We start from the raw sequence: 12,880 nt of genomic DNA on the forward strand, positions 1-12,880 counted from the left end.
TTATCTGTAATTTCACATGTTTCTACGTAACCTAGTACGATCTGGTTATATCCGACAGTATCCGTTTCCCATCATAACTGTAGTTTTGTTTTCTGAGAGATTTCACTGTTTTTGACGAAAATCATTCAGGATTTAATTTGTTGTAAAAATATCAACACATATAGTATTATATTGTCTCATATTAATTTAGATTTTTTTTTTAACAAACTTGGATTTCAAATAAATTTGTTCTGGAACATCAGTACAAAATATATTTTCATTGATTTATGGCCTCCTATGTGTGCAATGTGCATGTGTGTGGCACTGAGTGTATTTTTTATGTACTTAAATGTAATGATAGTATGGTCACTTTGTATAATCTCTTAAAAAATATTTTTATGCTCTCTCTCTTCCTGTTTTTTGTTATAAACTATATTTATTTTAATGAAACTTAGTACAGCCATTAAATACTCGGGCATGATTTTGTAGCTTTGAACACATAGTTGAATTTTTGAGAAAAAATGGGGAACACCTTCCTCTCCCAAAAATGTATATTCGTATATTACAAGTCAATTTAGTAATTAATATTTGTTTGTTTGTTAAATTGCCAAATAACACCATGAACGTACGTACAGCGCAGGGTATACCATAATACGACCCGTCGTTGACGGGCGTATAGAAAGATTAAGCTTCCCTTTGGGATAGATATCTAATTTAAAATAGATTTCAGACAAAAAATGCGTAGGAAATTTTGGGGCAAACATCGTTATATTTTGCAATTTCCTTTAAGTCTTTTATAGTGGTTATCATGGTTTTCTGAAAAACCGCAAAAAGAATATTTGGTTTCATTTGTCTAGCGTCGTATCAACAGCCAATGTCATGCAAAAAATTATAATTTTACCTACATTTCAGAACTTTTTTTCAGATGCTAATGTAGTGGATATTACAAATATATATATTTTTGTATAGGTAATATTTAAGGTTAGCAAATTATGCTTATATATAATAAACACGTGCCTTATTTTTCAGAACTGTGCACTGTTTACTGAAAACTGCTACCTTATTCTGTTATTCAGACCTTGGTGAAACTCGACATTTTATTAAAATTATTCTCAGTACTCGTTCTGTTGGCCTTGGTATCATTTTCTAATAGTTCAAGTTGTGGACCATATATAGGTATTTATTGTAAATTAACAAATGTGTTTGATAAAAGAGAGCCAACTCCCGTTAAACAAAATAAACCAAACCAAACCAAGCCAACTCCTGATGTAAATTCTCGTTATATTCGGCATGCACTGTAGGTTGTTATGCAATTTACAAGTGTGTTCTTGTAGTGCTCAATGCATTTGTATCATTTTACTGCAATTGTTATTGTTTTTTATTTCCTGTTGGTAATGGGTCATTTATAAATCCACATGCCTCTGATTTTTTCAGTATTAACTGCTACTGAGAAGCAGATATGTTTAAACAAAAATTGTAAGAGCGTACAGTTTCCGATGATCGCTGTGATAACTGGGTGGGTACAGTAAACAAAGACGGCTACGGTGTCATACGTCTGACTTTTTAGAATCACAGGCGGCGTGTCACTGTCGATCGCCAAGCCTTATTTTTGCCACAATAAAAATGTTTGTAAAAGTCCAGCACTTGTCATAGGAGCCATGCAGAGTAAACAGTGATATGATGTACTGTTATCCAGATAATGTATGCAGAGGCCATCATGGATTTGCTAAATGTTTCTTTCAATATCGGTGAGTACAAGTGTTCATGTTCACTGTAGTGTTCATGTTTAATGGTTGGTAAGTTGACACAAACGCTGTGTGTTCTGCATTGCTCAGGTGTGTATATTGTGTTCGCATTTTCCCAAAATGTCTTCTGTATTTTTACTGGGTGGTGCGTTTTCTGGCCATGTGTTACATATTGGTATGGTCCCTTTCAGCAACTTCTTTATGGGAAGGATCTTGTCGATGATGCTTAATGCCAATTGTCTTACTCAAGATTAGTGCTGATTGGCCTGTTCCTACTGTACCCAACAAAACGGCTGAATTGCACAGTCCATTAAAATTTCTCTCCCACTGGGTGATCTTTGGTGCATAGGTAAAAACACGGAGGTGGGATTTTCTGTTTTATAGGTTTGTTATTTTGTTCAGTGTGGCAAATGACAGGTTGGTGTTAAATTACTGTTTAGATTTTGAGCGCATCCTCTCTGCTTAAGTCCAAATGTTGACCATTAGGTAAGTGTCTTGTATTATGACATTAGCTGTTAATAGGACGTTAAACAAAATAAACCAAACCAAACCAGTATTGTACAGTTAAGCATTGAACTGCTTTCATTTGGAAGTGTGGTTTATTTTGTTTAACGTCCTATCAACAGCTAAGGTCATTTAAGGACGGTCTCCCGTGCGTGCGACATGCATGCGTGTAGTGAGTGCGTATCTGTGTTTTGGGAAGCTGCGGTATGTTCGTGTTAAGTCTCCTTGTGATAGGCCGGAACTTTTGTCGATTTATAGTGCTACCTCACTGAAGCATACTGCCGAAGACACCCAGCAGGCACCCCACCCGGTCACATTTTACTGCAACCGTTAAATCTCAGGTGGCCACCTATTGGTCATCATAATTTCAGATCAGTCCCAAAATTGAACATTTATAACAAGAGAACCTCCGTAAGAAATAGTGGCGTACGCAAGACGGATGCCAGACGAAAAGTGATTTGAAAATCCCACCATCATCAAAATAAGCATCTTCGATAAAAAAAGGGTTGTATATTGTCCGTCCATGTAGCATTTGCAATCATCCCTTACATATCCGTTGGTATCTTGTCCATTATACCTTTGATATGAATATAAAGTAATGAGCAACATAAAGTACTAAACTTTTATTGAGTTATCAGAATGAATCCCAACATCAAATGTTAAATCAGATGTTATTTTTATTTTATCACAGCACAACTAATCAACGTTGGAACATTGATCCCAGTGTAAGTATGATTAAGCGTTCACGGGAAGCTGAGCATTGTTTTGCAACATCTATGGTCGATCATGAACATTCAGACAGGTTTTTTTTCGTATCGCTAAGAAAGTTCACAAAAATGATTGTAAATTATTTGAATACCATAAGTTAACAAAGAGTTATATGTAAAACAAAATTTAACAGTGCGATCGATCCGTTTCCTCGTTGCGCTGATTGTTTTACAAGCGACTTCGTTACCGAAAGAACTGTTTATCGTGCCTTTTTCAAAATTACCATAGTTTACATGTTGATGAATAATGCCAAAATATGATAACATTACGATTGCTTATGGTCTATATACGATACAATCTTACCTTTGTTTTACATTAAGGTGACATGCTGTATTATAACTCTACCTTAATTATCGGAGCATGCTTTTGTGTTTTGATACGTTGGTCTGATATTGTTTAATGTCCTATCAACAGCTATGTTTATTTTAGGACGACCTTTCATGTGTGAAAGATGAATGTTTATGGAGAATGTGTATGTGCGTTTTAGAAGACAGCGTAGCATGAGTTTCAGTCTTGTGACATGTGTTTGTTCGGAATACCATTTTTTAATCTCTTTTTTTTTTTGGTATTCTGACCGACAGGGTCAGGGTGATCTAAAGCCATCACCCTTTGTCCGTCGTCGTCAGCTGTGTGTAAACTCGTAACATTGCAAACTTCTTATGTGATCAAATTATCAGAGATAGTCTTAACAAATTGTTATTTTTCGGTTTTATTTTGTATTGGTTAACGTCCTATCAACAACTTAAATCATTTAAGGATGGCCTCCCCTTTGTGCGAGATACATGCGTTAGGGTGCTGAATGTGCTTTGGGGAGGCTGCAGTTTGCTTGTGTTTGTCTCCTTATGAAAGCGCGGGACTGGTGCCGACTTTAAAGAGTTTCCTAACTAAGCATACTGCCAAAGACATCATCTGGACACCCCACCGCTGACATCATCTGGACACCCCACCGCTCAATTCATATTGATTATTATTGAGGTGTGTCTGAAATCCAAGGCAGTCGTCATCTTGAAGATCTCAGTTAAACCTTCGAAAGTTCCACCACTGAAATTCAGCTCAAACTTGCTGAAATAATCTTGACATTGTTTTGACGAAGTGTTATTTCGGGTAGGTCGAAAATCCAAGATGGTCGCCATAGCCAGCGTACTGCACCTGGTATAGCACAATTATCGCCGGTGTCGCTGAGTATCTATATTAAAAGATAACTTGGGTATCAAGATGAAATGACCGTTTAGGCCCTCTATTTTAGCACTTCCTACAGCGGCATGAATACCAAAGAACCACACAGACAAATATATATATATAAATCTTAAAATAATATGTTGAAACATTTCACCAAAACCAATGGTGCATATGGCATTGATTTTTGTCATAACCTATAAACTTTATTTATTTTAAAGAATTTGCGAAATAAGTTATATCGACTTTATGTCCGATCGGGGAATCAAAACCTCTGCAAATTAGGTGTCCGGCAAATGTGTTACTTCTGTGCCACGCGGTCACCAAAACATACGCAAAAACTCAAAATATTTACGTTAGCATAAATACATGCTAAATTTGTTGTTAGAATATACTTGTAATGGTTTACACATATTTTGTAGTATTTTTTTTACATCATCTAGATACGTTTAGCTGGTTCATGTTTACTTTTTTATGCGCAATTTTCAGATGTTTAGTGGGTCTTGGATTCTTGTCTCTTGTGCTTTTGAAGATATGCCTACAAGGTAACCGTATGCATTCCGTAAATTAAAAGACAGGTTCACACAACCACATAGAACATGGCTTATTTTTGAACTGTGTATACAACAGAAATTGGCTTTTGCTTTTCATCCAATCAACAAAAACATGGTGCATGCTAGTTAGTCAAGCCCGCACGTTACATAATTTTGGGGATTTTAAATTTAATTTAACTGATCACATCTCAAACTCAGTTCATACTCGAAGATTTAGGGGATCTTCAAATATCACGCCGTTAGAACTTAAATTCTTTTAGAACGAAGGAGGCAAATTGATGTTTTGTCATGCATATTTATCACCCGTTCTTCACAATGCCTCGATAGTTTTGGGAAGTTGTAACAAAACACAAATACAGGGAATCACACAAATTTAAAAAAACAGCCAGTGAAAATCATCTTACACAAACCAATACTTCCACCATCAAAGGCAATTTTAGAATAAATATAAAATCAAATCCCGTTTTTTTCTATTAACATATAATTCACTGCATGGAATGGCCCGGATATAGATTGAACAAACTAGCACTTGATTAAGCAAGCTGTTTATATTGTCTAAAGTCAATTTCACGACAAGCTGTTATTATTCCGAAACCTCATACACAAATAATGAAAAGGAAAATGTGTTACTCTGGAGTTGTCAAATTGGATTCAATACCCAGCAAAATCAAGACAATTAGTGAATTTTAAGTCACAGTCCGAAAACTCATATTGCAGTCTCATTAACAAACTGATTAGCTTAATCTTTATGCTTATATATATATTATGTCATATTCTGTATGAAGTATCGGCTTAACTAGCTCATGTTGAATATTGTTACTTTGTCGGTATTGCCCAAAGCAGGATACTGTCCAATAGAAAGAATAGTATGAGCTTGTAATGGATTATAATTATTTTACATTTGATGTAGTTGTAAAATGTTAATGTTTCCTCATATAATCTAAAATACTTTAGCTAGTTTTGTTCCTCGATCATACTCTATATATTGCTTGATATTATGTCTGTGCAATGTGTTTTGTGTCGACTCCATGGGTGATGGGTCTTTTGCTCAATGGGTGTTCGACGTTTAAATAAAATTATTTGATTATTACACCCAATTACAGATCGATGTCCAACTAAATTATTCGTGTATGGACCAGACGCAATAAAATCAATTTCCAAAAAAATATGACGCACTAATACTAATTTGTCCCGATATTGGGGTAACAATGCGTATTTCATTCATTTCTTGTAGGCAGGAGTACGCAGAGACCTGAATCGCCGAGTCCAGACAATACGTCCGGTAATATGTGAACTTGTTCTTTCCTAATATGATAAGTACTCTCAACTGATTTCAAGTCCTTTATGTAGAAATAATTTACCGCAACAAGTGTAAAGAAAATAAAATAGAACCGACCAGCTGATTTGAATTTGACGAAAGTTACCTAAAAGTTATCGATTGATCAAGTCCTTTATGTAGAAATAATTTACCGCAACAAGTGTAAAGAAAATAAAATAGAACCGACCAGCTGATTTGAATTTGACGAAAGTTACCTAAAAGTTATCGATTGATCTTCAGTGGTGCAGTGAGCATTGTTCATACGAACGTGGATTAATGTCAATTTTATTTTGTTGCTCAATAGTTTGTATTAATAACAAAGAAATAAAGTTGACATTTCCTATGACCTCACATTTTTATGGCGTTCTAGGAAAATCGGCACCGGCTTAAATGTCGCCCATTTTTGTGTTTTGCCTGTGTATTATAATTGATTGTATAATAGATTTTGAGCAAGTCTGGGCTGAAGAATCCTTGTGTTGGGTAAAGGAGAACCGATTTTGTATAAATGGTGGATCTGGATCAACCTCCCAACTTGCACCCCAGTAGGGTCCTCAGAAGCTAGGTCCAATACGAAAAATACAATGTAGAGCAAAGTTATAAAATCCGTTTATTGTAGATAATTAATGGATTTGACCTTATTGAACCTAGAACATCTTTGGATGAAGGGGGACAAATCATGTATAAAATTTGGGAAATGGTATATCCTTTACAATCCCACTTATGACACAATGAAAGAACTGGGTCAATATTTGGCATTCCTGGAGAAGGAAAAGGCGTGCGCAAAAGGTCGGTTTCAATAGGGTTTAGAGGAAATTCTTTGATTTACTTCTTCTTCTGTAGAAATAATGATTTTGTTGTTTTCTTCAATAGAATTAACTTGGGATACAATTGACATTGGAAGTGTTGACTCTCTACATCCAAGTGTAAGCACATTTCTTTTTTTGTATATTTCCTTACTTTATACATCTCTTCTATGACAGCTGAAGTATGGTTTCCTTCCTCAATCAATTGTTTTGCCGATTCTAAACATAGGAGAAATATCTAGATACCACACTCAGCAGACCGCGTTCTCTGAAAATTTTAATGAATGTACATTTTGAGTAAGTACTGACCGAAGCACACAATCAAAAGGCATGTTCCATGAAAATATATCTATATAATTCCACTCTTCTTGAAGACAACTTAAACGTGATAAACTACGTGTGCATCTTTTTGAGATTTTCGATTTATAATCTGGTGTATAATGTGAGGAAGAGTAACGTTTATCGTCTTATTGCACCTGTGTTCCACCTGTGTCTTTTGCATAATCCTTTGTATCTATTGTAATGACATTTTTGTAATAAACTATTGATTATTTTAAGTCTAAGCTTTAAAGAAGGTATGGATCCAATTTAGATCAAGCGAAGAATAAGGGAACCATTACTCAACTATTGCTTTAGATATACATACATATATTATCCTAACCTGGTCAGTGGTCACTCTAAATCTCTTATCCAATCCTTTTCGTTCTAGAGTTTGGAAGAGGAAATCGTGCATGAACCCGTAGCGCGACATGTAGGTATAAGCATTAACAATAATTTGCAGTTAAGAATCATATAAGGTGAAAATTCCTACTTGACGGTAGGAAGCATTAAGGTAAGGAAGTAAAATTCAAACTGCAGGTGTAATGCGAATGATGCAAATACATACATACATTTGTATTGATATAGCTACGAATTATGTTCCTTTTAATTTCAGGTCGTCTACAGAGAGGACCAAGAGGCGATATATATGGAAGGTATCATAAGTTGACGCCATATGTTCCGTAATCAGCGACCAATATTGATCCTTTTTTTGTTGCTGCAAGACCTTATGTGTCGTCAGGCAAAAATAATATCCCACGGACTGCAATGTCCTACCCCTCTCGCTTAAATATGTAGTCAGTATCTCGACTTTCACGATCAATAATAAATTGTATAAAGCAGGTTATCTTAGCTTTTCCTTGATTGAGACAAAACGACTATGGTACAGTCCTAATCACTATATGACACACAAGCGAATTGATGTGTTATGTCGTATGTATTTGATGGTAATATGCACGGTCATTTAATAGGATCTAATTAAAATGTAGATGGTCATTCTCATCTCGTTACATGAACTTGTAACGTAGTGAGAATGACCATCTAGATTTTAATTAGATTTGGAAAACGACATAATATAAGTTTTCATAATACGTGTTTAAAAAAAACGACAATGATGTATCATTTTTATTTTCACCGTAAGGTATTTTTCTGTTTACAATCTAATATGTATTTATATGCTTCATTTGTTTGACGTCGATTTCTCGTTTTGGCCCTAATGACCTTAATGGTGTTGGCCGTTTAGAACTAATAACTACCTAACCATAATCTAATATTATTAGGTCACCTGAGACTAAGTCTCAGTTGATCTATTTCGATCGCCTTTTGTCCGGTGTCGTCCGTCGTAAACAATTTAACATTTTCAACTTCTTCTCAGTTACCAATATGCCCAGAGACCTGATATTGGGTCTGTAGCATGCTGGGATAACGGGCTACCAAGTTTATTCAAATGGATGACCTTGACCTTCATTCAATCAAACGGGTTGACTATGCCAAAATATTAAACGACTTCTAGATAACCAAGAGACCTAGATACCTGATATTGGGTTTGTAGCCATCTAGATAAAGAGCTATAAAGATTGTTCAAATGATTGATATTGACCTTCATTCAAGGTCACAGCGGTCAAATATGCTAAGACATTTAATCAACTTCTTCTTAATAACCAAGCGCCCAGAGACCCAAATATTAGGTATGTAGCATGCTGGTATGAATGACTACCAACGTTGTTCAAATTGATGACCTTGACTTTCATTCAAGGTAAAAGGGGCCAAATATGCTAAAATCTGTTAAAAAGACTTCTTGATAATCAAAAGGCCCATAGACCCAATACTAGGTCTGTAGCATGCTGGGATGTTTGGTTTGTTTTTGGTTTGTTTTATTTAACGTCCTATTAACAGCCAGTGTCATTTAAGGACGTGCCAGGTTTTGGAGGTGGAGGAAAGCCGGAGTACCCAGAGAAAAACCACCGGCCTATGGTCAGTACCTGGCAACTGCCCCACGTGCTGGGATGAAGTTTGTTCAAATACATAACCTTTATCTGCCTTCAAGGTCACAGGTGTCAAATATGCTAAAATCTTTGAACGACTTTTTCTCGATAACCAAAAGGCTTAGAGACCCAATATTAGGTTTGTAGCATGCTGGGATGAAGGCTACCAAGTTTGTTTAAATAGATGACCTTGATCATTCAAGGTCACAGGGGTCAAATATGCTAAAAAATTTAAACGACTTCTTGTTTATAACAAAAAGGCCAAGAGAAGGCTTTCAAGTTTGTTGAAAAGGATGACCTTGACCTTCCTTCAAGATCTTAGAGGTCAAATATGCTAAAATCTTTAAACGACTTTTCCTTGATAACCAAAAGGCCAATAGACCCAATATTAGGTCTGTAGCATGCTGGGATGAAAGGCTTCCAAGTTTGTTCAGATGTATGACCTTGGCCTTCCTTCAAGGTAACAGGGGTCAAATATGCCAAAATCTTTAAACGACTTCTTGTTAATAACCAAAAGGCCAAGAGAAGGCTTTCAAGTTTGTTTAAATGGATGACCGTGACCTTCCTTCAAGATCACAGGGGTAAAATATGCTCAAATCTTTAAACGACCTTTTCGTGATAACCAAAAGGCCCAGAGACCTGATATTGTGTTTGTTGCATTCAGGGGTAAAGAATACAAAGATTGTTCAACTGATTGACATCGATCTTCATTCAAGGTCAGAGGGGTAAAATATGCTAAAATCTTGTTTCTGATAACCATGAGGCCAAGAGACCTGATATTAAGTATGTAGCTTTCATGGGGCTATAATGTTTGTTCAAACGAATAACCTTAACCTTCATTCAAGAACCCAGGGGTCAAATATGCTAAAATATATCACAATTCATGTGACCGTTAAGGCCGATTGGCATTTTGGCAATATATCACTGTAGAAAAAGGTAATGATTTCTTTAATGACACCCCCCCCCCCCCTTATTCGTAGGTTTCTCAACTGAATAAGGATTCTCCATTTAACGACTAACATTTACACATACTTAGTTTGTATGTTGGACAGGAAACAGATCTAGACTAACACAATAAAAATAGAGAAATATAAAAGGTGTCTTCTGCTTCTGCCCTGCAGGTAGGACGTAATAATTGTATCAGCTGCCCCCATTGCATGATCGTAAGAGGCGACTAAATTTTTGGATATTATCTTTTCTCTTCTTTCTTAACAACTTTTTTCTTCCTAATGTCTCCCTTGACAGTGCCTCACTTTTGGCCTTTAGTTGAGCGTTCGCCCCTGTGAGGAAGGCTTTGAGTTCTGCCCCCTGGCCAAGACATACCAGAGTCTTTAAAAAATGGTAGTTGCTACTCCTGCTTAGCGCTCAGCATATTTGGACGACTGGTTCGCCCGTTGTCAGTATAATGATAATGTGACCGGATGGGGTGTCCTGCTGGGTGTCTTCGGCAGTATGCTTCAGTGAGGTAGCACTATAAATCGACAAAAGGAGACTTAACACGAACATACCACAGCCTCCCAAAACACACATACGCACTCATCACACGCATGCATGTCGCACGCACGGGAGGCCGTCCTTAAATGATCCTAGCTGTTAATAGGACGTTAAACAAAAATAAATCAAACCAATCCATGATCAATTATATCACATGATAGTGACAGCCACATAAGCAGTCATTATCACTAGGATCAGTATTTGAATTGTTTCACGTACTAAAGCTATGCCTCCGCTGTGTGCAAGATGTATACGTGAAGTGTGTATGTTTTTGGAGACTGTGATATGTTCGTGTTTGTCTCCTTGTTATAGCTCGAAATTGATGTCGACTTGATGGTCAACATCAGTGAAGCACACTTCCAAAGACATCGGGCAAGATTTTTGGTTTGGTTTATTTTGTTTAACGTCTTATTAACAGCTAAGGTCATTTAAGGACGGCCTCCCGTGCGTGCAATATGCATGTTTGTGGTGAGTGCGTATGTGTGTTTTGGGAGGCTGCGGTATGTTCATGTTAAGTCTCCTTGTGATAGGCCGGAACTTTTGCCGATTTATAGTGCTACCTCACTGAAGCATACTGCCGAAGACATCCAGCAGTACACCCCACCCGGTCACATTATACTGACAACGGGCGAACCAGTCGTCACACTCCGTGTATGCTGAGCGCTAAGCAGGAGCAGCAACTACCATTTCTAAAGACTCTGGTATGTCTCGGCCAGGGGACAGAACCCAAAGCCTTCCTCACGGGGGCGAAACGCTCAACTAAAGGCCAGAAGTGAGGCATTGTCAAGGGAGACGTTAGGAAGAAGTTGTTAAGAAGAAGAGAAAAGATAAGATCCCAAATTTAGTCACCTCTTACGATCATGCAATGGGGGCAGCAGGTACAATTCTTACGCCCTACCTGCAGGGCAGCATCGGGCAAGACACCTCGTCAGTAGGTGCGCAAGGTGAACGTGCATGTGTTCATATTTGTATCTTTTAAGTGTGTGTTTGTTGACATTTAGTCCTACCTTACTGAAGCATTTTGCCCAATACATCACAACCGATCACATTATACAGATTTAACATGACGTAGTGTTTATGAAAAGAACTAACTAGTTACTTAAACGCTTGAATCAATCAATATTATTACTAAGCTTTGGAATGACCAAGACAATTATAACATGCGTACATAAAATTACACAAATGATGTTTGTTAGGTTTCAACAATGGACGTGTCCTTTTCGTTCTCATTTCCACGACGCCAAAAGCTATCGCAACTATTCAAGTACTAATTGATTTAACGACTTCAATGTAGCCAGATTAAGAAGCGGTACGAGGAAAGATTCAATACTTGCCTTTTGTAAAACCATCCTCCTTCCATAGGTATAATTCAAAGTTAACGTCAATCAACAAGTTTTATTTCCTTTCAGAGTATTGGTGACGAGTGCATGGGACAATGGCGTACAAGCTACAGAAACCACATTGAATAGTGTAAAGAACATTGCATTTCATATATAGCCAAATAAAGGCATTTTAAGCTAGACGGCACGTCGAGGAAACATTTCCAGTAACACATACTTTAGCTACAGTGTCCTTTACCTTATATATACATGTATATCGATTTATGCGAGGGTGTAACAGTGTAGGACAGTGTTTCAATTTGATGTAGTTTGTCAGACTCAATGTAGATATGAATGTATGGATAAGTGGATGCATGGAAGGTATTGTTTTACAGCCCATCGACAATCAGATGTAATAATGGTAAACTAACACCAGATTATAAGGAAATGCTCACAACAAACACATCAAACTCGAGCCGCAATGTAAAAAAGTCTAAAACTAACTGACATCAAACGAACTTGTTATAAAACACAGTATATTTTATGATATTGCATGCAAATAATCAAATATTAGTTATGTAGATGTTTTCCAGAAACCTTAATCTATGTTTTCAGTAGTTGCCCGAGTCAGATGCGAATTTTGTAATTAATTCTTCATTCTTAATTTTCAAAAAATAATTGTATAATTAGGGAAATTATTGTTTTTTTGTTGGTTCAATTATATTATTTTTTTCTGCTTAGGTCAATATATGTGTCAAATATATATTATATATATATATATGTAAATAATTTCCCATTTAAGGATTTACAGGGTTGAGAGGTCCTGTATTTAATCCCCAGTATAGTGAATGTCATCAAACACATGAGGGCTTTCACTTCCAATCTTTCATTCAGATTGTATACAATCATAATACATT

General features: G+C 36.5%; 1 protein-coding gene across 5 annotated transcripts; it reads left to right on the forward strand.

Moving 5' to 3' along the window:
- Window positions 1-2,470: 2,470 nt before the first annotated feature.
- LOC117316643 lies at window positions 2,471-12,672 on the forward strand. 5 transcript variants are annotated; one of them, XR_004529962.1, is made up of 7 exons: window positions 2,471-2,953; window positions 4,662-4,717; window positions 5,961-6,008; window positions 6,915-6,967; window positions 7,557-7,679; window positions 7,782-7,821; window positions 12,054-12,672. XR_004529962.1 is itself a non-coding variant. In XM_033871327.1 (6 exons), exons 1-6 carry the CDS (start codon window positions 4,573-4,575, stop codon window positions 12,062-12,064), a joined length of 339 nt encoding a protein of 112 aa, XP_033727218.1. In that variant the 5' UTR covers window positions 3,943-4,572; the 3' UTR covers window positions 12,065-12,672. The 5 variants fall into 5 exon arrangements, 2 of the variants coding, with proteins under 2 accessions (XP_033727218.1, XP_033727217.1); XR_004529960.1 differs by having other exon boundaries at window positions 7,557-7,598; XR_004529961.1 differs by lacking the exon at window positions 4,662-4,717 and having other exon boundaries at window positions 7,557-7,598.
- Window positions 12,673-12,880: the final 208 nt, after the last annotated feature.

The sequence above is a fragment of the Pecten maximus genome, chromosome 18, assembly GCF_902652985.1.
Source record: "Pecten maximus chromosome 18, xPecMax1.1, whole genome shotgun sequence".
Taxonomy (NCBI): domain Eukaryota; kingdom Metazoa; phylum Mollusca; class Bivalvia; order Pectinida; family Pectinidae; genus Pecten; species Pecten maximus.